This window comes from Ranitomeya variabilis, chromosome 2, assembly GCF_051348905.1.
Source record: "Ranitomeya variabilis isolate aRanVar5 chromosome 2, aRanVar5.hap1, whole genome shotgun sequence".
Classification (NCBI taxonomy): domain Eukaryota; kingdom Metazoa; phylum Chordata; class Amphibia; order Anura; family Dendrobatidae; genus Ranitomeya; species Ranitomeya variabilis.
In genome coordinates this window covers 223,526,625-223,550,597 of record NC_135233.1, presented here as the reverse complement: position 1 = coordinate 223,550,597, position 23,973 = coordinate 223,526,625, and the positions used below count along the sequence as shown (strand labels likewise).

General features: G+C 47.0%; 2 protein-coding genes across 2 annotated transcripts in view; both read left to right on the top strand.

The window, feature by feature from the left end:
- PFKFB1 (6-phosphofructo-2-kinase/fructose-2,6-biphosphatase 1) overlaps positions 1 to 23,973 on the top strand; it is a 724,603-nt gene that overhangs the window by 248,472 nt on the left and 452,158 nt on the right. The window lies entirely within an intron of this gene.
- The window catches only part of LOC143805013 (ficolin-1-B-like), an 86,718-nt gene that overhangs the window by 52,136 nt on the left and 10,609 nt on the right, over positions 1 to 23,973 (top strand). The window contains exon 2 of the mRNA XM_077283744.1: positions 16,673 to 16,786. Within this exon, the coding sequence (XP_077139859.1) occupies positions 16,673 to 16,786 (114 nt within the window). The remainder of the gene's footprint in view (positions 1 to 16,672; positions 16,787 to 23,973) is intronic.

The window sequence follows — 23,973 nt, the reverse complement described above, 5'->3', positions numbered from 1 at the left end:
TCGGGCGTATTAAATGCTGTTTTCCATTCATCGCCTTGTTTAATACGGCCGAGATTATATGCCCCTCGAAGATCTATCTTGGTGAACCAACTAGCCCCCTTAATCCGAGCAAACAAATCAGACAGTAGAGGCAAAGGGTACTTAAATTTGACCGTGATTTTATTGAGAAGACGGTAATCTATACAGGGTCTCAGAGAACCATCCTTCTTGGCCACAAAAAAGAACCCTGCTCCCAACGGTGACGGGCGAATATGCCCTTTCTCCAAGGACTCCTTTATATAACTCCGCATAGCGGCGTGCTCCGGCACAGATAGATTGAAAAGCCGTCCCTTAGGAAATTTACTACCAGTAATCAAATTAATAGCACAATCACAATCCCTATGAGGAGGTAGGGCACTGGATTTGGGCTCATCAAATACATCTCGGTAATCCGACAAAAACTCAGGGATTTCAGAAGGAGTAGAAGGAGAAATTGACAACAACGGAATGTCACCATGTACCCCTTGACAACCCCAACTGGACACAGACATTGATTTCCAATCCAATACTGGATTATGGACCTGTAGCCATGGCAAACCCAACACGACCACATCATGCAAATTATGCAACACCAAAAAGCGAACATCTTCCTGATGTGCAGGAGCCATGCACATGGTCAACTGAGTCCAGTACTGAGGTTTATTCTTGGCCAAAGGCGTAGCATCAATTCCCCTTAATGGAATAGGATACTGCAAGGGCTCCAAGAAAAAAAACACAGCGCCTGGCAAACTCCAAGTCCATCAAATTCAGGGCAGCGCCTGAGTCCACAAATGCCATAACAGAGTAGGACGACAAAGAGCAAATCAGAGTAACGGACAAAAGAAATTTAGGCTGTACAGTACCAATGGTGACAGACCTAGCGAACCGCTTAGTGCGCTTAGGACAATCAGAGATAGCATGAGTGGAGTCACCACAGTAAAAACACAGCCCATTCTGACGTCTGTGTTCTTGCCGTTCAGCTCTGGTCAAAGTCCTATTACATTGCATAGGCTCAGGCTTCTGCTCAGAGGACACCGCCAAATGGCGCACAACCTTGCGTTCACGCAAGCGCCGATCGATCTGAATGGCCAAGGACATTGATTCATTCAGACCAGCAGGCGTGGGAAACCCCACCATAACATCCTTAAGGGCTTCAGAAAGACCTTTTCTGAAAATTGCTGCAAGGACACACTCATTCCATTGAGTAAGCACAGACCACTTTCTAAACTATTGGCAATATACCTCCGCTTCATCCTGACCTTGACACAAAGCCAGCAGGATTTTCTCTGCCTGATCCACAGAGTTAGGTTCGTCATAAAGCAATCCAAGCGCCAGAAAAAACGCATCTACATTAAGCAGTGCAGGATCTCCTGGCGCAAGGGAGAATGCCCAGTCTTGAGGGTCGCCACGTAACAAAGAAATAATGATTTTTACTTGCTGAATGGGGTCACCAGAGGAGCGGGGTTTCAAAGCAAGAAACAGTTTACAATTATTTTTGAAATTCAGAAATTTAGATCTATCTCCAAAAAACAAATTGGGAATTGGAATTCTAGGCTCTAACATAGGATTCTGAACTACATAATCTTGAATGCTTTGTACCCTCGCAGTGAGGTGATCAACACAAGAGGACAGACCTTGAATGTCCATATCTACACCTGAGTCCTGAACCACCCAGAGGTTAAGGGGGAAAAAAAGACAAAAAACACTGCAGAGAAAAAAAAATGGTCTCAGAACTTCTCTTATCCCTCTTTTGAGATGCATTAACACTTTGTTGGCCAGCTGTACTGTTATGGACCTGGTGGTTAGGTGCACCAGGAATGACCTGATGGTTAAACTGAAAGACAGGACAAGCTCTGGGAAGTGGGAACTCTGCTGACCGCAAATCCTAACACACACACTAGAAATAGCTGTGGAGCATACCTAACTCTCCCTAGACGCCTCTTCACAGCCTAAGAGCTAACTACCCCTAAAGATAGGAAAATAAGCCTTAACTTGCCTCAGAGAAATTCCCCCAAAGGTAAAGGCAGCCCCCCACATATATTAACTGTGAGTTAAGAGGAAAGTCACAAACACAGGGATGAAACAGGTTTCAGCAAAGGAGGCCGGACTAACTAGATAGACTGAGGATAGAAAAGGAATCTATGCGGTCAGCATAAAAAACTGGGTCATTCCATGTCAAGTGAACCAATGATTTTTACCACTATATTTTTAATTCTTTTGAGATTTTGTTATTTGGTAATAGTGTGTCAGAGAATGCAAAATGTGAAGAAGAAAAAAATTCTAGATTTTTTTTTTTATTTTTTATTGATTTTCAAAGTTCGGAAAAAGTGCGAATTTCGGTGTTGCCTGCCTTTACATTTCTCCCCATAACTCAGGCTAGAAAAGAGATAGAGAAACAAAATAAACACCATTCTACTCAGAATTGTACAGGCTTTCACCAGATATGTCACAAGAGTATCTTTGATAATATTTTACCTATGCGAACGCAAGCGCAAAACTTTAAAACGCATTTCCGAAAAAAACGTTTAATTTAAAAATTTCAAAAACTGCACATGTGCCTGCTATGCTCCTATTCACATCTGTACCAAAATACAAGCTGGGATCGTGATGGGATCATATTTTTAAAAATAAAACTATTACAGTGTCAGTTCAAAAATCTTGATTTCAGATCTGCTCAGCTTGTGGTCTAACAGTGTGAGGTCTATATTTACCAAATAATCCATGATTGTTAGATATTACGGTATTATTTATTATGTTACAGAGTATTAGAAGCAGGAGAGGACAGAGGAGAAGCTTTGTTAGGGCTGAGAATGACCAGGGGTAGACAGTGACTGCAGAGCAGATGACAGGCCGGCAGCTCGAGCCTCCACAGACCGTATTCACACCAAATCTTATCACCCAGGCAACTCCTCAAATGGAGGGAGAAAAATATTCTTAACATCCAGTTCATGTGTTGTACAAACCAGGACTACGAAGAGGAGGAGAGAATGTTATAGGAAGCAGAACCCATCACAGGGACTCAGCAATACCGGACTGTCATCACATGTAGTGGAAATAAAGACAGTGACGTCCATGACGTGGTAGAAGGCGGCACAAGATCGGCAATGGATGACACAACTGGCTATGTGACCTGTGAATATGATCGGCGCTGGCGGCTACTGGACTCTCCAAAGATTGTGAAAATGAAGACGTAGAAGTGACTTTTCTGCACCTTCTGGTCCAGCGCCGTCCTTTGTGTATCCAAGAAAATCAGACATTGTAAAAGTGAACAAAAAACAGATATAACTCAGGTGGAGCCGAGCACCATGACAGCCGCACATTCTCTGACACAGAAGGAAACGGCCACTGCTAGTGAGCGCTTATGGGCAAGATGACATTTCATCCTCTAGAAGGGACACATTGATGATAGAAGGCCAGTGTAAAAACCTACTATTAATTGTTTGATTAGTTCATATTTTATAGAACGAGGATTTAACTACTGGACTATTCTTCTTAAACACTTCAGAAATGAGATGTTTAGTGATATAGTAGAAAAAAAATTGTTCCATGTATAAATAGGTGGTAGAAATATCGGCTCTTTTAATCTTGTTTTTAACATATAATTAGGATCAGACTGTATTTAGAAAACCACACTTGAGGATGTGATCACCTTTTATCTTTTGGCTTGTTCAATGAATTCAGGTTGAAAATGCTGAGCAAGTAGTTATGATGATTAAGGGTACTTTCACACTGGCGTTTTTTGTCCTCCGTCGCAATGCGTCGTTTTGGTCAAAAAACGCATCCTGCAAAAGTGCTTGCAGGATGCGTTTTTCTCCATAGACTAACATTGGCGACGCATTGACACGTCGCAACCGTCGTGCGACGGTTGCGTCGTGTTGTGGCGGACCGTCGGCAGCAAAAAACGTTGCTTGCAACGTTTTTTGGTACGTCGGGAACGTCTTTTCCGACCGCGCATGCGCAGCTGGAACTCCGCCCCCTCCTCCCCACACCTCACAATGGGGCAGCGGATGCGCTAAAAATCTGCATCCGCTGCACCCGTTGTGCAGCGCAAACAACGCTAGCGTCGGTACGTCGGCCCGACGCACTGCGACGGGCCGAGTACGATGCTAGTGTTAAAGTAGCCTAAGATGTATTTATTCTGGCACTTTGTTTTTTGTGTTTCTTTATTGTTACATATAAATGTTGAATGCAGCAAGTTGTAATTTGAAAAGAAAAAAGGAAGAAACTCACACAAACATAAAATCAGATGATTCAAGGCTTAAAAAAAAATACAAATGTGATAGATCCCAAGTTGAATCCCTGTACAAATGTAAACAAGGACACAAGTAACACACATGCATGTTTTCACAATTTTAAAACATACGTTTTTTTCAGAATTGCGCATCAAAATTTTTAATTTGATTTCTCCAAAGCAAAATATAAAGAAACATAGTCTTGTGGCATATCAAATGAAAGCCGGTACCGTTCTGAGAAAAATGATGCCTCTCCCACCTCTATATCTTAATTCTAGCCCGAGATATGATACAAAATGTAAAGCCATACCAGGCCAAAATCCATGCTTTTTCAAAACTTTAAAAATCTGTAAAAAATTAACTGATGAAGAAAAAAATTCTAAACTTTTAATTTGTAATTAACTAAAGTTGTACTTCATAAAAACAAAAAATAAAAAAAATCTAAAGACGTAAGGTAAAAAAAATATTCATATTTGGATCACTTGATATGGAATGACCCAACTACAAAAAAGCCACGCAGAGTGTGCAAAAAGACCCCCGCACCGGCTCAGGGTGCGGAGGTGCCACTCTGCAACCCAGAGCTTCCAGCTAGCAAGGCAATATCATGTTAGCAAGCTGGACAAGAACTTAGTAAGCACTAAGAAACATATTAGTACACCAATGAACAACAAATGAACCAGCAGGGACTTAGCTTATGCTGGAGTAGACAGGTCATCAGAAAGATCCGAGAGAGATCTGAACCAGTACCGATACATTGACAGCTGGCATGGAGTAACGATCTGAGTGGAGTTAAATAGAGAAGCAGCCTAGCCGCAAACGAGGGCAGCTGAGGACACCTCAGAACCAGCAGTTCCACTCACAACCACCAGAGGGAGTCCACGAACAGAACTCGCCGAAGTACCATTCATGACCACAGGAGGGAGTTCGAGAACGGAATTCACAACAAGCGGGGAGAGTTTGGTAAGAGGGAGGCCGATTAGTAGAGAGTTACAATAGTCCAGACGAGAATGAATGAGTGAAACAGTAAGAGTTTTTGCAGAGTCAAAAGTAAGAAAAGGGCGAATTCTAGAAATGTTTTTGAGGTGCAGATAAGAAGAGCGAGCCAGTGATCGGATGTGGGGGGTGAATGAAAGCTCGGAATCAAGTATGACCTCAATACAGCAGGCGTGTTGCTTGGGAGTTATGGTGGAACCGCACACTGAGATGGCAATGTCAGGCAAAGGTAGGTTAGTAGAGGGAGAGAACACGAGGGGTTCAGTTTTTGACAGGTTCAGTTTCAGATAGAGGGAGGACATGATGTTAGAGACAGTGGTAAAACAATCACTGGTGTTTTTTAAAAAAGCCCCATATTGTACACAGTACCTAAGTGTGGCCGAACTGGTGACTTGTACTGTATAGAGGACAAACTATGATCTCTAATTGAGCATCTTTGCCTCTTTTAATGCATCCTATTATTTTATTAGTCTTGGCAGCAGCTGCCTGGCATTGGTCACTAAAGAGGAGTTTGCTGTCCACTTAGACACCCAGGTCTTTTTCACTGACAGGTTTACCATTTAGTATATAATTATACATTTTATATCCTTGAGTAAAGTGCATGACTTAACCATTATCTACATAAAACATCTATTGTCATTACAACACAATGGAATTACATTTGACAGAATGTTCTTTCCGGTTATTGAAGCTAATCTTAAAATATGAGGAAGAAAACTCTGAATACAATAAAGAAGGATATTACATAAACAAGAGAGGAAATAAAGGAGGATATATACTTTAAAAAGGTTAAAGAACACAAAAAAAAACATAAAAACAATCTTGTTAAATTGGAAAATGATTATGACAACTAAAAAAAATGTAAATTTGAAGGAACACAATGGATTATTAACATGACAAAGTGTATGTGTGGAAGAGATACTTACGGAAACGTAAAGGTGTAACCTCAATCCTAAAACATAGCAAACAGCGCAAACAAAGCAACAGAAGATACAGTAGAGTCGGCCTTCAACGCTATATAGAATATTACAACAATGTATGGGGGGTAACGAAATGCTTACAAAATATAAAAAAAAAAACGGGATAGGAGAGCCAGGGGGGAAACATGGAGGAAAAAGGAACATTAACGACACTGAGAAAATAGGAGCAATGAGTTTGTCAAGCTATATACTAACTCATGCACAAATTGCAGTTTTATTAAAACTATGTTATTCTTTGACAAATTAATTTGACATCTATAAAGCATTGTTAGGTCTAAAGAGCTTTGCTAGGCTATTGAAGCTAAAAAAAAATAAAAAATAAAAAAAATAAACATTTCAGGAAAAAATCTTCTAAGAACTGCAACTGGAAAAGAAAAACTCCTCCAAAAAGTGTTTCCTAAAGAGGTTTCTGCTTGAGAAACTTGCTTTTGAGCATCTGTATTCCATTTCCCATATTGCCTATTAAAGTATACCTTCCTTTGCCCCTACTAACCCTTAACCTTTCCCGACCCTTCTTTTGTCTTTATATGTTATCCCTTTAAATATTGTTATTTGTTATAATATTAAAATTGCAATAAAAAAATTGGAAATAAAAAAATCTCTGTTTGTTTGTTTTGTTATGGATAGTGCAAGGTGGGTCACAAAAATCATCCCCAGCATCCCTAGTGTGGTTGTAGATGATGATGCCTATCCAAGGCTGCCAATAGGAATTTTGGGGCCCCATACTGGCATAATTTTCGGGGCCGCCTTGAGAATCCGCCCAGGCTCCACCCCAGCCCTGCCTCCACCCCTCGAACCTTCCACAGTCCCACCGCCCACTCATAGAAAAACTCCACATCTGCACCACGTCCTCACCAATCACACAGTAACAGTTCCCATCACCAGATCACACATATAGCCAGCAGCTTTTGTTTCGGCAAAAAGATTTTTTAAGCCGCCACCACAACACGGTAGACTCTTTTGGCTGGGCCCTACTCTCTCTACTCTAACCTATTAAACACTTGTTAAAATATGCAATACAATTTAGGTATATTTTTATTTAATTTTCAATTTTTAAAATGACCAATAATATCACATACAAGGGACAAATACCACCACACCATGTCCAGACACCATATTATCACCACATAGTGACCTATAATGCCACATACAGTGAACAAATACCGCCACACCATGTCCAGACCACATATTACCACCACATAGTGACCAATAATACCACAAGGGACAAATACCACCACACCATGACCCGACCACATGTTACCACCACATAGTGACCAAATAATAGCACATGCAAGGAACAAATACCACCACACCATGACTGGACAACATATTACCACCACATAGTGACCAAACAACAGCACATACAAGGAAAAAATACTGCCACACCATGGCCGGACAACATATTACCACCACATAGTGACTGAATACTACAATACTGATCATTAATAAAAAAAAACACAATACTAATATCACCATAAGTGCCATTATACACAGGAGATCTGTACTTAGTATGCAGTGTCCTGTTACAGGTAATACAGTGATTACCGGTAACATTATACACAGGAGCTCTGTATATAGTGTATAGTGTACAGGTAATACAGTGATTACTGGTGACATTATACACAGGACCTCTGTATATAGTGACAGTGTACAGGTAATACAGTGATCACCAGTGACATTGTACACAGGACCTCTATATATATAGTATACAGTGTATAGTGTCAGTGTACAGGTATCACACTGACTCTCCAGTGACGTCTCTAGATGAAGTCCTTCATCTTCACTTTTCATCTTCATCCAGCACAGACCGCCATCACTTCTTTCACCCAGGGCTCGTCTCTGCAGGAAATAACACAGTTATCTAGTGCACTGCTTGTGTTGCAGAACACATTCATTTTTTCCAACTTCTACACCACACTAGATGAAGAAAAAAAGGCGACATAGTGTCGCTCTGCACAGTAACAGGACCGCCCCCATTTAAAACAGTAACCTCAAAAATAAAATAAATACATCACTGCGGTAATAATATCCCTTAATTAGCCCCTATGATAATAATATCCCCCATCCTGGCCCCTATGTGTCTAATTTCTGGCTCCAGCCATATGTTCTCCCATCCTACCCTCAAGAGTATGCATCCTGCGCCATCTGTCCCATGATCCTGCCCCATCTGTCTCCATCCTGCCCCATGATCCTGCACCATGTGTCTCCATCCAGCCCCATGTCTCCATCCTGCCCCCATATCTCCATCCTGCCCCCAGTGTCTCCATCCTGCCCCCAGTGTCTCCATCCTGCCCCGTGTCTCCATCCTGCCCCCAGTGTCTCCATCCTGCCCCGTGTCTCCATCCTGCCCCATGTCTCAATCCTGCCCAGTGTCTCCATCCTGCCCTCGTGTTTCCATCTTGCCCCGTGTCTCCATCCTGCCCCGGTGTCTCCATCCTGCCCCCGTATCTCCATCCTGCCCCCAGTGTCTCCATCCTGCCCCCAGTGTCTCCATCCTGCCCCCAGTGTCTCCATCCTGCCCCTGTGTTTCCATCCTGCCCCATGACTCCATCCTTCCCTGTGACTCCATCCTGCCCCCAGAGTCTCCATCCTGCCCCGTGTCTCCATTCTGCCCAGTGTTTCCATCCTGCCCTCATGTTTCCATCCTGCCCCGTGTCTCCATCCTGCCCCTGTATCTTCATCCAGCCCCAGTGTCTCTATCCTGCCCCTTGTCTCAATTCTGCCCCATGTCTCCATCCTGCCCCTGTTTCCATCCTGCCCCGTGACTCCATCCTGCCCCCGTATCTCTATCCTGCCCCCAGTGTCTCCATCCTGCCCCCAGTGTCTCCATTCTGCTCCATGTCTCTATTCTGCTTCGTGTCTCCATTCTGCCCCATGTCTCCATCCTTCCCCCTGTGTCTCCATCCTTCCCCCGGTGTCTCCATCCTGCCCCGTGTTTCCATCTTGCCCCTATGTTTCCATCCTGCCCCCCGTGTTTCCATCTTGCCCTCGTGTTTCCATCCTGCCCCATGTCTCCATCCTGCCCCCGTGTCTCCATCCTGCCCCCATATCTTCATCCAGCCCCCAGTGTCTCCATCCTGCCCCCAGTGTCTCCATCCTGCCCCGTGACTCCATCCTGCCCCGTGACTCCATCCTGCCCCGTGACTCCATCCTGCCCCCAGAGTCTCCATCCTGCCCCGTGTCTCCATTCTGCCCAGTGTTTCCATCCTGCCCTCATGTTTCCATCCTGCCCCGTGTCTCCATCCTGCCCGTGTCTTCATCCAGCCCCAGTGTCTCCATCCTGCCCCCAGTGTGTCCATCCTGCCCCGTGTCTCCATTCTGCCCAGTGTTTCCCTCCTGCCCTCATGTTTCCATCCTGCCCCGTGTCTCCATCCTGCCCCTGTGTCTTCATCCAGCCCCAGTGTCTCCATCCTGCCCCCAGTGTCTCCATCCTGCCCCCAGTGACTCCATCCTGCCCCCAGAGTCTCCATCCTGCCCCGTGTCTCCATTCTGCCCAGTGTTTCCCTCCTGCCCTCATGTTTCCATCCTGCCCCGTGTCTCCATCCTGCCCCTGTGTCTTCATCCAGCCCCAGTGTCTCCATCCTGCCCCCAGTGTCTCCATCCTGCCCCGTGTCTCCATTCTGCCCAGTGTTTCCATCCTGCCCTCATGTTTCCATCCTGCCCCGTGTCTCCATCCTGCCCCTGTATCTTCATCCAGCCCCAGTGTCTCTATCCTGCCCCTTGTCTCAATTCTGCCCCATGTCTCCATCCTGCCCCTGTGTTTCCATCCTGCCCCGTGACTCCATCCTGCCCCCGTATCTCTATCCTGCCCCCAGTGTCTCCATCCTGCCCCCAGTGTCTCCATTCTGCCCAGTGTTTCCATCCTGCCCTCATGTTTCCATCCTGCCCCGTGTCTCCATCCTGCCCCTGTATCTTCATCCAGCCCCAGTGTCTCCATCCTGCCCCCAGTGTCTCCATCCTGCCCCATGTCTCCATTCTGCCCAGTGTTTCCATCCTGCCCTCATGTTTCCATCCTGCCCTCATGTTTCCATCCTGCCCCGTGTCTCCATCCTGCCCCTGTATCTTCATCCAGCCCCAGTGTCTCTATCCTGCCCCTTGTCTCAATTATGCCCCATGTCTCCATCCTGCCCGTGTTTCCATCCTGCCCCGTGACTCCATCCTGCCCCCGTATCTCTATCCTGCCCCCAGTGTCTCCATCCTGCTCCGTGTCTCCATTCTGCCCCATGTCTCTATTCTGCCTCGTGTCTCCATTCTGCCCGTCTCCATCCTTCCCCGTGTCTCCATCCTTCCCCGTGTCTTCATCCTGCCCCGTGTTTCCATCTTGCCCCTATGTTTCCATCCTGCCCCCCGTGTTTCCATCTTGCCCTCGTGTTTCCATCCTGCCCAATGTCTCCATCCAGCCCCCAGTGTCTCCATCCTGCCCCCAGTGTCTCCATTCTGCCCCCAGTGTCTCCATTCTGCCCCAGGTCTCCATTCTGACCCCTGTGTCTCCATCCTGCCCCTGTGTTTCCATCCTGCCCCATGATTCCATCCTGCCCCCGTATCTCCATCCTGCCCCCAATGTCTCCATCCTGCCCTGTGTCTCCATTCTGCCCAGTGTCTCCATCCTGCCCTCATGTTTCCATCCTGCCCCGGGTCTCCATCCTGCCCCCGTGTCTCCATCCTGCCCCCAGTGTCTCCATGCTGCCCCCAGTGTCTCCATTCTGCCCCAGGTCTCCATTCTGCCCCAGGTCTCCATTCTGACCCCTGTGTCTCCATCCTGCCCCTGTGTTTCCATCCTGCCCCATGACTCCATCCTGCCCCCGTATCTCCATCCTGCCCCCAGTGTCTCCATCCTGCCCCCAGTGTCTCCATCCTGCCCCCGTATCTTCATCCAGCCCCCAGTGTCTCCATCCTGCCCCCAGTGTCTCCATTCTGCCCCGGGTCTCCATTCTGCCCCAGGTCTCCATTCTGCCCCAGGTCTCCATTCTGACCCCTGTGTCTCCATCCTGCCCCTGTGTTTCCATCCTGCCCCTGTATCTCCATCCTGCCCCCAGTGTCTCCATCCTGCCCCGTGTCTCCATTCTGCCCAGTGTCTCCAATCTGCCCAGTGTCTCCATCCTGCCCTCATGTTTCCATCCTGCCCCGGGTCTCCATCCTGCCCCCAGTGTCTCCATGCTGCCCCCAGTGTCTCCATGCTGCCCCCAGTGTCTCCATTCTGCCCCGTGTCTCCATTCTGACCCCTGTGTCTCCATCCTGCCAATGTGTCTCCATCCTGCCAATGTGTTTCCATCCTGCCCCGTGACTCCATCCTGCCCCCGTATCTCCATCCTGCCCCAGTGTCTCCATCCTGCCCCCATTGTGTCCATTCGGCCCCGTGTCTCTATTCTGCCTCGTGTCTCCATTCTGCCCCATGTCTCCATCCTTCCCCCTGTGTCTCCATCCTACCCCCGTGTTTCCATCCTGCCCCCGTGTTTCCATCCTGCCCGGTGTCTCCATCCTGCCCCCATGTCTCCATCCTGCCCCCGTATCTCCATCCTGCCCCCAGTGTCTCCATCCTGCCCCCAGTGTCTCCATTCTGCCCCGTGTCTCCATTCTGCCCCGGGCAGGATGGAGACACATGACCCATGTGTCTCCATCCTGCAGTAGAAACATATTGTGGCTTGCTGCTTTCAATAGAAAAGCAAACAAACAAAAAATTGCAGTCCCGCCCAGCAATAGAGTTTAACTGCACCTGTGTCTCGGACGCAGGTTCAGTTACTGCACCGGCAAAAGCCTACCACTGGGGCCCGATGAGCAGAAGAGATGAGGCCCGGTGCAGACCCCCTCTGCTCATCGGGCCCTATACGCCAGTCAGGGCAGTAATGGCCTGATGGTGGCCATGTGCCTATCAGCACTCATTCATGAGAACGGTTATACAAGAAGACTGTCTATTGCTCAAAGCAGGCAATTGGAATGTTTTAACAAATGGATAAGGCCCACCGTATGTTTCCCACCGATCGTTGGTGCTCTTTCTTGTGCAGTGTTGTGTGTTTGTGTGTCTGTAACGTGACACGGGGCGGTAGCTGTGGGTGAAGCACACGTCTCCAGTGCCTTGGCACGTTACATAACAGTAGGGGTCCTGGCTGGGTGTGTGGACTTGTGTTGTGAAGGCCTTACACCCTTGCAGGCTGCATGTAACCAATGTTGCTGGTTTGCCAGGACCAGATGTTTTACAGTTCAGTAAGGGGAACCACCGTTCAAAAATAATCTCTTTACTGAACGGTAACTTGGTAAGGGTTATGTATATGGGATAGCAGGTACAAAGCCGTATCAACATTTCCTTTACAGCTCAAAGCATTTTCCACATGGTTTTCTTCCTTGGTAGTTTACTCCAGGGCTTTCTATATCTGTTTCTCCCTTCTTCACAGCAACCGAGCTTTAACGCTACAGTCCTGATTAACAAGAGTCCTTTACTTGTTCTGTGATTTTGTAGCCTATTTCCACTGCTAGAGCCCTGAAACTCCCACTCGGGACGCTTTACTAGTCCCACGTACTGGGTCCTGTTTAGACCTTTAGCTTTCAGAGTTATCACCTCAGAGTCTCACGGCTAGGCCTCCTCTCCTACGACCTGTTTCCGGTAGGCCACTCTGTCTCTTAGTCACTTGTGATCTGGATCTCGCTATCCCTGCTCTTTGATCTCCTCTAACCTAGGGTCACCCCAGAATGTGGCACTACTCCGCTTAGACTTTTCGGTCCATTCACTATGCACCTCAGGCCCTTATCTCCCTACCTGACAGGAAATTGTCACTTTCCTTGTAACTTAGCCCCTGCCACCATGGTCTAGTCCCAACTATTAACTCTAACTGTTCCTACAGTCAACCTACACATGTTACCAACATTACTGACATACTGTAGCTAACACACATCACAATTCATATTACATGTCACATCACACAACATTTAAACTTGTTTCTCCAAGTGGGAAACGAGGGCAACATGTCCATATCGTTACATGTCCGTCAGGAAATAGGGCAGCACGTTGGCTCAGTAGTTAGCACTGTAGCCTTACATTGCTGGGGTCCCAGCTTCCAATCCCAGCAAGGACAACATCTGCAAGGAGTTTGTATGCTTTCCTCATGTTTGGGTGAGTTTCCTCCATTTTCTACAGTTTCCTCCCACTCTCCAAAGACAAATTGAAAGGGAATATACAGTGCCTCAAAGTAGTATTCAACCCCCTGCAGATTTAGCAGGTTTAATAAGATGCAAATAAGTTAGAGCCTTCAAACTTCAAACAAGAGCAGGATTTATTAACAGATGCATAAATCTTACAAACCAAAAAGTTTTGTTGCTCAGTTAAATTTTTATAAATTTTAAACATAAAAGTGTGGGTCAATTATTCTTCAACCCCTAGGTTTAATATTTTGTGGAATAACCTTTGTTTGCAATTACAGCTAATAATCGTCTTTTATAAGACCTGATCAGGCCGGCACAGGTCTCTGGAGTTATCTTGGCCCACTCCTCCATGCAGATCTTCTCCAAGTTATCTAGGTTCTTTGGGTGTCTCATGTGGACTTTAATCTTGAGCTCCTTCCACAAGTTTTCAATTGGGTTAAGGTCAGGAGACTGACTAGGCCACTGCAACACCTTGATTTTTTGCCTCTTGAACCAGGCCTTGGTTTTCTTGGCTGTGTGCTTTGGGTCGTTGTCTTGTTGGAAGATGAAATGACGACCCATCTTAAGATCCTTGATGGAGGAGCGGAGGTTCTTGGCCAAAATCTCCAGGTAGGCCGTGCTATCCATCTTCCCATGGATGCGGACCAGATGGCCAGGCCCCTTGGCTGAGAAACAGCCCCACAGCATGATGCTGCCACCACCATGCTTGACTGTAGGGATGGTATTCTTGGGGTCGTATGCAGTGCCATCCAGTCTCCAAACGTCACGTGTGTGGTTGGCACCAAAGATCTCGATCTTGGTCTCATCAGACCAGAGAACCTTGAACCAGTCAGTCTCAGAGTCCTCCAAGTGATCATGAGCAAACTGTAGACGAGCCTTGACATGACGCTTTGAAAGTACGGGCTCGTCTGGAACGGAGACCATTGCGGTGGAGTACGTTACTTATGGTATTGACTGAAACCAATGTCCCCACTGCCATGAGATCTTCCCAGAGCTCCTTCCTTGTTGTCCTTGGGTTAGCCTTGACTCTTCGGACAAGCCTGGCCTCGGCACGGGAGGAAACTTTCAAAGGCTGTGCAGGCCATGGAAGGCTAACAGTAGTTCCATAAGCCTTCAAGTTCCGGATGATGCTCCCAACAGTGGAGACAGGTAGGCCCAACTCCTTGGAAAAGGTTTTGTACCCCTTGCCAGCCTTGTGACCCTCCACGATCTTGTCTCTGATGGCCTTGGAATGCTCCTTTGTCTTTCCCATGTTGACCATGTATGAGTGTTTTTCACAAGTTTGGGGAGGGTCTTAAATAGTCAGAAAAGGCTGAAAAAAGAGATAATTAATCCAAACATGTGAAGCTCATTGTTCTTTGTGCCTGAACTACTTCTTAATACTTTAGGGGAACCAAACAGAATTCTGGGGGGTTGAGGGGTTGAATAATAAATGACCCTCTGAAAAAACTTTTCACAATTTAAAAAAAAAATAAACAAAGAAATAACATTCTTTTTTGCTGCAGTGCATTTCACACTTCCAGGCTGATCTACAATCCAAATGTCACAATGCCAAGTTAATTTCAAATGTGTAAACCTGCTAAATCTGCAGGGGGTTGAATACTACTTGTAGGCACTGTACACTGTGAGCCCCAGTGGGTGAAGTAATGATGATGTGCCTAATTCATAAAATAAAATAGCACTTTTTGGCATGCTAATATGAAATATATGAAATCCGAATTGCATTACTGCTCTCGAAAACAGGAAAAACTGAGACTACTTAGAGCATAAATTGGCCAATTCATGTGTACCAGACAGCCACGATAAGGTGATTCTCTCTGCTGGGACCTATCCTATTAGGACTCCTTTCATCGGCTGATAGCCTACATTTACACTCACTGGCCACTTTATTAGGTACACCATGCTAGTAACGGGTTGGACCCCTTTTGCCTTCAGAACTGCCTCAATTCTTCGTGGCATAGATTCAACAAGGTGCTGGAAGCATTCCTCAGAGATTTTGGTCCATATTGACATGATGGCATCACACAGTTGCCGCAGATTTGTCGGCTGCACATCCCTGATGCGAATCTCCCGTTCCACCACATCCCAAAGATTTCATGTTGTTTACGCCAAATTCTGACCCTACCATCCGAATGTCGCAGCAGAAATCGAGACTCATCAGACCAAGCAACGTTTTTCCAATCTTCTACTGTCCAATTTCGATGAGCTTGTGCAAATTGTAGCCTCAGTTTCCTGTTCTTAGCTGAAAGGAGTGGTACCCGGTGTGGTCTTCTGCTGCTGTAGCCCATCTGCCTCAAAGTTCGACGCACTGTGCGTTCAGAGATGCTCTTAGGCCTACCTTGGTTGTAACGGGTGGCGATTTGAGTCACTGTTGCCTTTCTATCAGCTCGAACCAGTCTGCCCATTCTCCTCTGACCTCTGGCATCAACAAGGCATTTCCGCCCACAGAACTGCCGCTCACTGGATTTTTTTTCTTTTTCGGACCATTCTCTGTAAACCCTAGAAATGGTTGTGCGTGAAAATCCCAGTAGATCAGCAGTTTCTGAAATACTCAGACCAGCCCTTCTGGCACCAACAACCATGCCACGTTCAAAGGCACTCAAATCACCTTTCTTCCCCATACTGATGCTCGGTTTGAACTGCAGGAGATTGTCTTGACCATGTCTACATGCCTAAATGCACTGAGTTGCCGCCATGTGATTGGCTGATTAGAAATTAAGTGTTAACAAGAAGTTGGACAGGTGTACCTAATAAAGTGGCCAGTGAGTGTATATGGGAAAGTAAGACCCCATTGTAATTAAAACCGTAATTAAAACCACCAAACATGCCATAGCGCTACAGATTGCTACTTTATTTTGTTAGTTATGTATGGAGATGGCTTCACACCTGATTTCTGTTTCGAAGGTTTGGTCAGTCTTTTGATAGCTGATGTCTCTAAGGTGCTGAGCAATTAATGGTGCTATAAAAGCAAAAAAAAAAAAAAAGTAGTATAACCAGGAAGGCCATTAACAAGACCAACTATTCTGCTGCTCAGTTTTGATACATACAGAAAAAGGCCCCTGTGCAGGAACAGTATTAGGCATTTTTGAAGATGAATAATTAATTATAATGCACAATTCCACTTGCTTTGGATGTGTTTTATGGGCCCCCTTACCTCTTGGACCCATGAGTCGGAGCACAGGTTGCACCAATGCGGTCTCCACCTCAGGGGGGATGGTCATAGACTTTATAATGTAAAGTTGGTAGATCTAGAATGTGGTAATGTACATTCATGGACTGCTGTTTCCAACATTTAGTCTCAATGTTTGGTTACAGAAGTGAAGATTGTAGGAATTGGAGACTCCGACAAGTTGACCATACTCCGAGGATGTCCAGGCTTTCCTGGATCTCCCGGACAAAAAGGGGAAAATGGATCACCTGGAGTAAAAGGTAAATGGCATCCCGATGTTAATATTCTCATATATAGTAATGAATCAGGTGATAGTATAGTCTGCACCACAAATAAACATTTATCATCTTCAGATCTTTAGACTGTATTATTGCTGATAAACGTATAAAAAGGAATTTTTAACTCTTCATGATTAGTTGCAAATGGCCATAATAGAGGTCAGTGTTTTAGACAAACTTAGATATGAAAGTGGATCTAAACCTGCACCTGTACAATAGGAGACCAGATGTGGTTTTATTTGTCAACGCATTTCGAGATAATCATACCTCTTCATCAGGACAAACCACAATTATTGTATACTAGATTGTGGCCCGATTCTAATGCATCGGTATTCTAGAATATGCATGTCCCCGTAGTATATGGACAATGATGATTCCAGAATTCGCGGCAGACTGTGCCCGTCGCTGATTTGTCGAGGCAACCTTTATGACATCATCGTCGCCATGGTAACCATTATGACATCTACGTCGATACTGTGCCCGTCGCTGATTGGTCGAGGCGAATTCGCGGCAGACTGTGGCCGTCGCTGATTGGTCGAGGCGACCTTTATGACATCATCGTCGCCATGCTGTGCCCGTCGCTGATTGGTCGAGGCCTGGCGGCCTCGACCAATCAGAGACGCGGGATTTCCAGGACAGACAGACAGACAGAAAAACCCTTAGACAATTATATATATAGATTATATCCTTGGTTTTATATCCACTTTTATCTCCAAGTTTGTTAGATATGAGTTAAAGTCTGCCTAGGAACTGTGGCCTGAGGACATGGGCAGGAACAGTCGAGAAATGGGATGGTGAGTTAGGACGGCCTCCACCCAGTAAAAGGCGGGACCATGAAGGGCCTCAGGAGCTGGAAGAGACAATGGAGCGCCCCCACACCGCCGCAGGGCCGAGGGGTAGCCGGAGCCGGGCCTCTGAGAGTCTCTGTCCAGTTCTGGGGTTGTCACGGTGGCTAGACCCGGTCCGTGGCCCTGTCTGTCAGTGGGGGACGTCCGGTGATAGAATAGTGAATGATGGTGTAGTTGTGGGGTGCAGGTCGCGGTAAATAATGAGGACACCAGGTTGCAGTCTCTTTACCTCTTTACTGAAGATCTCTGAGTCCTCAGTCCAGAATACGGTTCACCAGGCTGCGCAAGTCCGGCCGGTCCAATGGCACTTCCAGAGTTCTCTTCACAGGAGGAAATCTGTGCCTTCCCCCTAGCGCTATGTGTTGTGGTCCTTCCCTGCTGTGCTTACGGAAAGTCCCCACAACTGTTGTGTCTGTTTCTTAAGTTCCCTCACAACTCGACTAGATGATGTTCTGCTAATCCTCCGTCCCTCCCTGAGGTTCGGGTAGGAACGGCACCCGTTTGACGGGTAGGCTCGGAGCTCTTCCGGGACCCTAGAGATGCCCCTCTCCACAAGTTGCCCCCCAAGACTTCATAGGTGATTTGAGTTAGACAGCCCGCCTGAGACTGACTGTCCTGCCGCTGTTTGGAGTATTGCTTGAAGCTGAATGTTATTCTACTCCCTCGGCGTTCCGGCCACCGGTTGTGCGCCTCAGTAGGACGTTGCTTCGGTCTTACAGCACGACTCCTACTGGTATTTCTCCTTTGCGTGATCCCGTTTCTCACTCAGCACAATCTATCTCTCTTCTAATCCTTTCTTGGGCACCGCCGCTACCCGGAGCAGGCACGGTCCCGTTACGTTCGTTCTCGTTGCCAAGCCTCTGTCAGGATCCCACCCCTGACAGAGACCCTACTGTCTCTTCCCCTACAACACCCTCTGCCACAAGGTGTTGCCTGGTTCCAACCCAGTCAGCTTTCTCATCTAACTTCCTGCCTGACCCCCAGTTTACCCACTATGGTGGGGAGTGGCCTAGTGAATAGAACCCTTAGCTCCCCCCGGAGGCCCGGCTGTGAAATGTATTGGTGTCTGTGATACCTGATCAGACGAACTCCTTCAGTGCCATCAGACGTACCATAGCTCCCCATAGTGGCGGAGCCACAGTACTGCAACGACCAGGACTCTGGGGCGCTGCAACAACACCAATCGAGAGTTGTAAGTAATTGGGAGAACAGCAGCGTGAAGTAATGGCGGAATGCCAACTGACTTTGGCGGAGTGGCAACTGATGTTAGCCCAGTGTGAGTTGGCCAAAGAGAAGGCCGATCAACGTCAAGTGCACCAGATGATGGAGATGCCGTACAAAAAAGTGAGACCAGGTGGCCTCCTGGAGAGTGTCGAGGCTGAGCAGAAGCCATGAAGGCGGCCTGATCTGCGGCCTGCGATAGGGCCAAGGGCCTGGGACCTCAAAGGCTCAGATGGTGGAGGTAAACCCCACCCCAGGGTGCACACATCTTACCACTCATGTGAAGTTGAATGCGGCTGCGTGACCTGGCAAAGAAGGTCATTGAATCCCCTAGAAGAGAGTCAGAGGATCGGTGAGCAAAACGGAGTCGGATGTTGAAATCAACATTGTGCTATTGTGCTCGTTGCAAATTTGTCCAAAGCACTTTGGAACTCCAGGAGGATGAATGTTTCAGCGGGTCTAGGACCCATCTGTTGGGACTACTTGTTGTTGGCTGCGGACAGCCGAAGGTTTTGTTTGCTCCTTGCTTATTCCCCCCTGCTGGTTGAGGGACTTTGTACTGTGAGAGAGTTCTACACCCCTCGCCAGGGACCTTGACCAACCAGTTGGGGACTTTGCCCTATATGGACTGTATCCAGTGGCGTATCCAGGGGGGGCAGCCGGGGCATGTGCCCCGGGGGCAGCCAACAGGGGGGCGAAGGTGGGCCGCCTCATTCGGCGGTCCAAGAAGGACGCATTCTGCCTCCCCCACACTGAGATTCTCCCATTCTCTGAGCCGGCTGTCAAATTGACAGCCGGCTCAGAGAAAGTGCTGCGCTTCGGTTCCGAATCCCAAGGATGTACTAGCGACGCTAGTACCCTTGGCTTGATCCTTGATCTATTTCTAAGCCCTGACCACTGACCGCTGCCGGCACTTCCGCATCAGTGAAGCGCCACCAGCGTGATCAGGTCATATGATCATTCTGCTGACGTCACTCGCCGGCTCTTCACAGACACACACACAGGGCTCAGGCAGTGCTGGCGGTAAGTGCTCCAGCTCCAGACGGCGGGGTAATGGAGCTGAAGACACCAAAGATTAATGTTTGAAATTTAAGGGGGCTATACAGGGCTGGTTGGGGTCGGCTATATGGAACCTACAGACACAAGGATAGGGAGGGAGCGGGGGCAGAGAACTGAGGCCATTATAGGGGGCAGAAATCTGAGACCATTATAGCGGGCAGAAAACTGAGGCCATTATAGCGGCAGAAATCTGAGGACATTATGGGGGCAGAAATCGTATGTATGAGGAAACAGTAATGTGGAATGGGGGGCATGTATGAGGAAACAGTACTGTGGAATGGGGGGCATGTATGAGGAAACAGTACTGTGGAATTGGGGGCATGTATGAGGGAACAGTACTGGGGAATGGGGGGCATGTATGAGGAAACAGTACTGTGGAAAGGGGGGCATGTATGAGGAAACAGTACTGTGGAAAGGGGGGCATGAGGAAACAGTACTGGGGAATGAGGGGCAATATGAGGAAACGGTACTGTGGAAAGGGAGGCATGTATGAGGAAACAGTACTGGGGAATGGGGGGCATGTATGAGGAAGCAGTATGGGGGAATGGGGGGCATATCTGAGGAAACAGTATAGGGGAATGGGGGGCAGATCTGAATAAACAGTATGGGAGAATGGGGGGCATATCTGAGGAAACAGTATGGGGGAATGGGGGCATATCTGAGGAAACAGTATGGGGGAATGGGGGGCATATCTGAGGAAACAGTATGGGGGAATAGGGGGCATATCTGAGGAAACAGTATGGGGGAATGGGGGGAATATCTGAGGAAACAGTTTGGGGGAATGAGGGGCATATCTGAGGAAACAGTATGGGGGAATGGGGGGCATATCGGAGGAAACAGTATGGGGGAATGGGGGGCATATCTGAGGAAACAGTATGGGGGATGGGTGCAGACAGTATGAGGAGCAAATGGGGTTATGTATTCGGGAACTGTATGAGTAGCGATGTGAAAAATGTATGTGGACTGAGTACGAGGAGTGAGGGTGATGGGATGTGTGCAGACACAGTATGGGGAGTCAGGTGAGCAGGCAGTATAGAAAGTGAGGGGGTAAATATATGAGAAGACAGTATGGTGAACAAGGGGAGGTGAGAGGAAACAGTGTGAGGAGGGAGGGGAATAGTGTGAGGAGACAGTATGGGGGAGAAAAGTGAGTGGGCACAGAATAGAAAATGAGTAGTGGAGGCGTAGCATGGAGGGACATTGTAAGGGCACATCCAGGAGGGGACAGTATACCAAGGAGGGGGAGTGTGATGATAGAGTACAGTATAAATACTGGGCCCTATAGGGGGGACACAGTGTGAGTGGACAGTGTGAAGAGGGGGCCGGTATGGAAAGGAGAGGTCAGTGTAATGAGCATGTAGACATAAGAGGGACAATGTGGGGGTCATATTTTGTGCAGACAATATAGTGAGGGGCAATTTTTTATTCAGGAGCATTATAATTACACTTCTATCTTTAAGGGCATCATGTGGAGATTTTCTGCAAAAGAGTGGAGAAGATGGAAGTCTGCTGTGGATGAGAAGCTCATCATGGGGTCTGGTCAAGATGAAGAAAAGGAGAATGGCTCCAGAGACGACGTCATCTATAAGGTACCTGGATAAAAATGTTATTTGTGATACTGACTAATTCTCATGTTTTTATTTATGTTAGGAGCATTAAAGGGGTTGTACAGGTTTGTAATGAGTCTGCAGTCATTCTTTGTGACTGCAGACTTCTGAGTTCTCACAGTGCGCACTGTCAGGATTCTCTCGTGCTGGCGATTTACATACATGCAGTCATGCACTGACTAGACATGTGTGGCCTGAGTCAATGAAAATGAACTGAGCGAGGCCGGGCACGTCTAGTCAGAATGTGGTCAGAAGTATACAAATCGCATGCTTGTGCTGACATGACTGTCCACAGGCAAGGGATAATCCTAAAAGTGTGCAGTGCATTAGTTGTGAGAATTCAGTATCCTGCAATGTCAGGATTCAGCTCTGCAGGTGCCAGTAGTCGTCACATGGACACTTCACTCATATGCGACTTTCGCGATTTTCATACTTATGGTCCTGTGACAACGAGCTTCTCTTCTGCTTCTCTCAGTTTTTCACTGAATATTGAGAGCATTAGGGAGAGGGGCTTGTGGCTACATGACTAAGTGTGCAAATCACATGTGTGCTGGGTGGGGGGGGGGGGGTGCCACAATGAATTCTTGCCCCGGGTGCCAGAAACCCTAGATACACCTCTGACTGTATCCCCGTTCTATGGACTGATGGGGGGACTATAGACTGTGTCCCATGAGAACTCTGCCTCAAAGGGACTGTGCCCTGGTCATGAGGACCAAAGTTTGGCGGAAGGTGGGATGGACGACCCAATGTCCCAACTGGGTTGGTTTTCTTTCTTTGTATTTTTGCATTTTGTGCAAGACGGTGTGTGGCCTCCCTTCCTTGAGCTGGAAATTACATTTAAAAGCTTCCTAAGACTAGTGTCCACAGTTCAGGACCAGTGCTTTGTCTGCCCTTATTCACACACGGAGGTCAACTCTGACACATGGTAAGGTTATGTTTCCACGTTCAGGAAATGCTGCGTGTTTGACGCTGCGCAGAGCCGCAGCGTCAAACACGCAGCGTCCAGATGTTACAGCATAGTGGAGGGGATTTTATGAAATCCCGTCTCCACTATGCATGGTAACACGCATCCGGCGGCCCTGCGATTCTGGAAATGCTGGCGTCTTTTAAGATCGCAGCATGTCCGTTTACCTTGTGGCGACGCTGCGCCCTATGCGAGGGGTGAGATGATGCCGGATGTGTGCAATGAACACATCCGGCATCATCGCGTCTCCAGAAGGGGGCGGAGCGAGTTTGCCGCTTCGTCCAAACCGCCGGCCATCCTAAAAGTGGACACATACCCTTAATATTAGACAGTGCAGGACCATCCCGATCAGGGTCACCTTACCGACGGTGGGATGGCTTTTATGCTATTTTTGATCAAAAGCAGTGTTGCTAAGAACCCTGTGTTATTTAAAAGCACTTTTTATTTTTACTTATTTAGTTACAGCAGGGCTTATGTTCATTTTGCTTCTTGTAGATTTTGCATCGTTAAAATCCTACAACTTTTTTTTAAAGAATAATGTGACTTTTTCTTTTATTTAATTATTGATCAGTGATTGCGAAGTTATAACTCTTTATAATGTGCTCCATTACCTTATTTTGCTTACTTTTCTCACATACTTCATGCTTTAAGGGCTGTTTTATCTGTCTTGCTCATATAGCTATTTTCAACCGGTAGTCTAGCAAATATCTGTACTCCGGCATAGGGAAGGGGAACAGAGGAGTTGACACAGGGGAATGGATACTTGCTAAACTTGCATTTCAAAACAGCTGCTCTAAGTGCATGAAGAAGACATATAAAACAACCCTTTCAACAAGGAGATCAATAGAAAAGGAAGCAAGACAAGGTAATGGAGCACATTACAAAGATTCATAATTTTGCAAAAACTGATCAACAATTGAATTAAACAAAGTTTAGTTCTTCTTTACATTTTTGTACCTTTTTGTCACAGTTAGATAGTTACCTACACTAATTCTTCATGCTGATACATAGTGTGGTAGTTCAACTCACTCAGCGGTACGTGGAGGTAAAAAACAGGAACACTGTCTCTTTAAATCTTGGGTTGGTTTATTATATGGTGGCATAAACCAACATGAAGGGGAAAGTAAACACAGTCCTTCAGGCAAAAACAGGAAAACAACAAAGAAAACAAAATGCTGTAACACAGTCTATACGTTTTCGGGTAGCAGACCGCTCTGGAGCAACACAGGTTCAATCTTTTCCTCCTCAGGACACAAACCACTCGAAGTCCTTCCTCCAGTCCTGCTGAATCAAGACTGCCTCTGGAGCCCAGCTATTTAAGCCCCAGACCACACCCTGGGCTGGAGATAAGGTGGACATCCTCCCACCCACTCTATGGATGTCCACATAAAAGCAAGCCCATTATGAAAATTAGCTTAACCCCTCACGGCACTTAGTGTGCTGGAGGAAAATACTCTGGGTTTCACATAA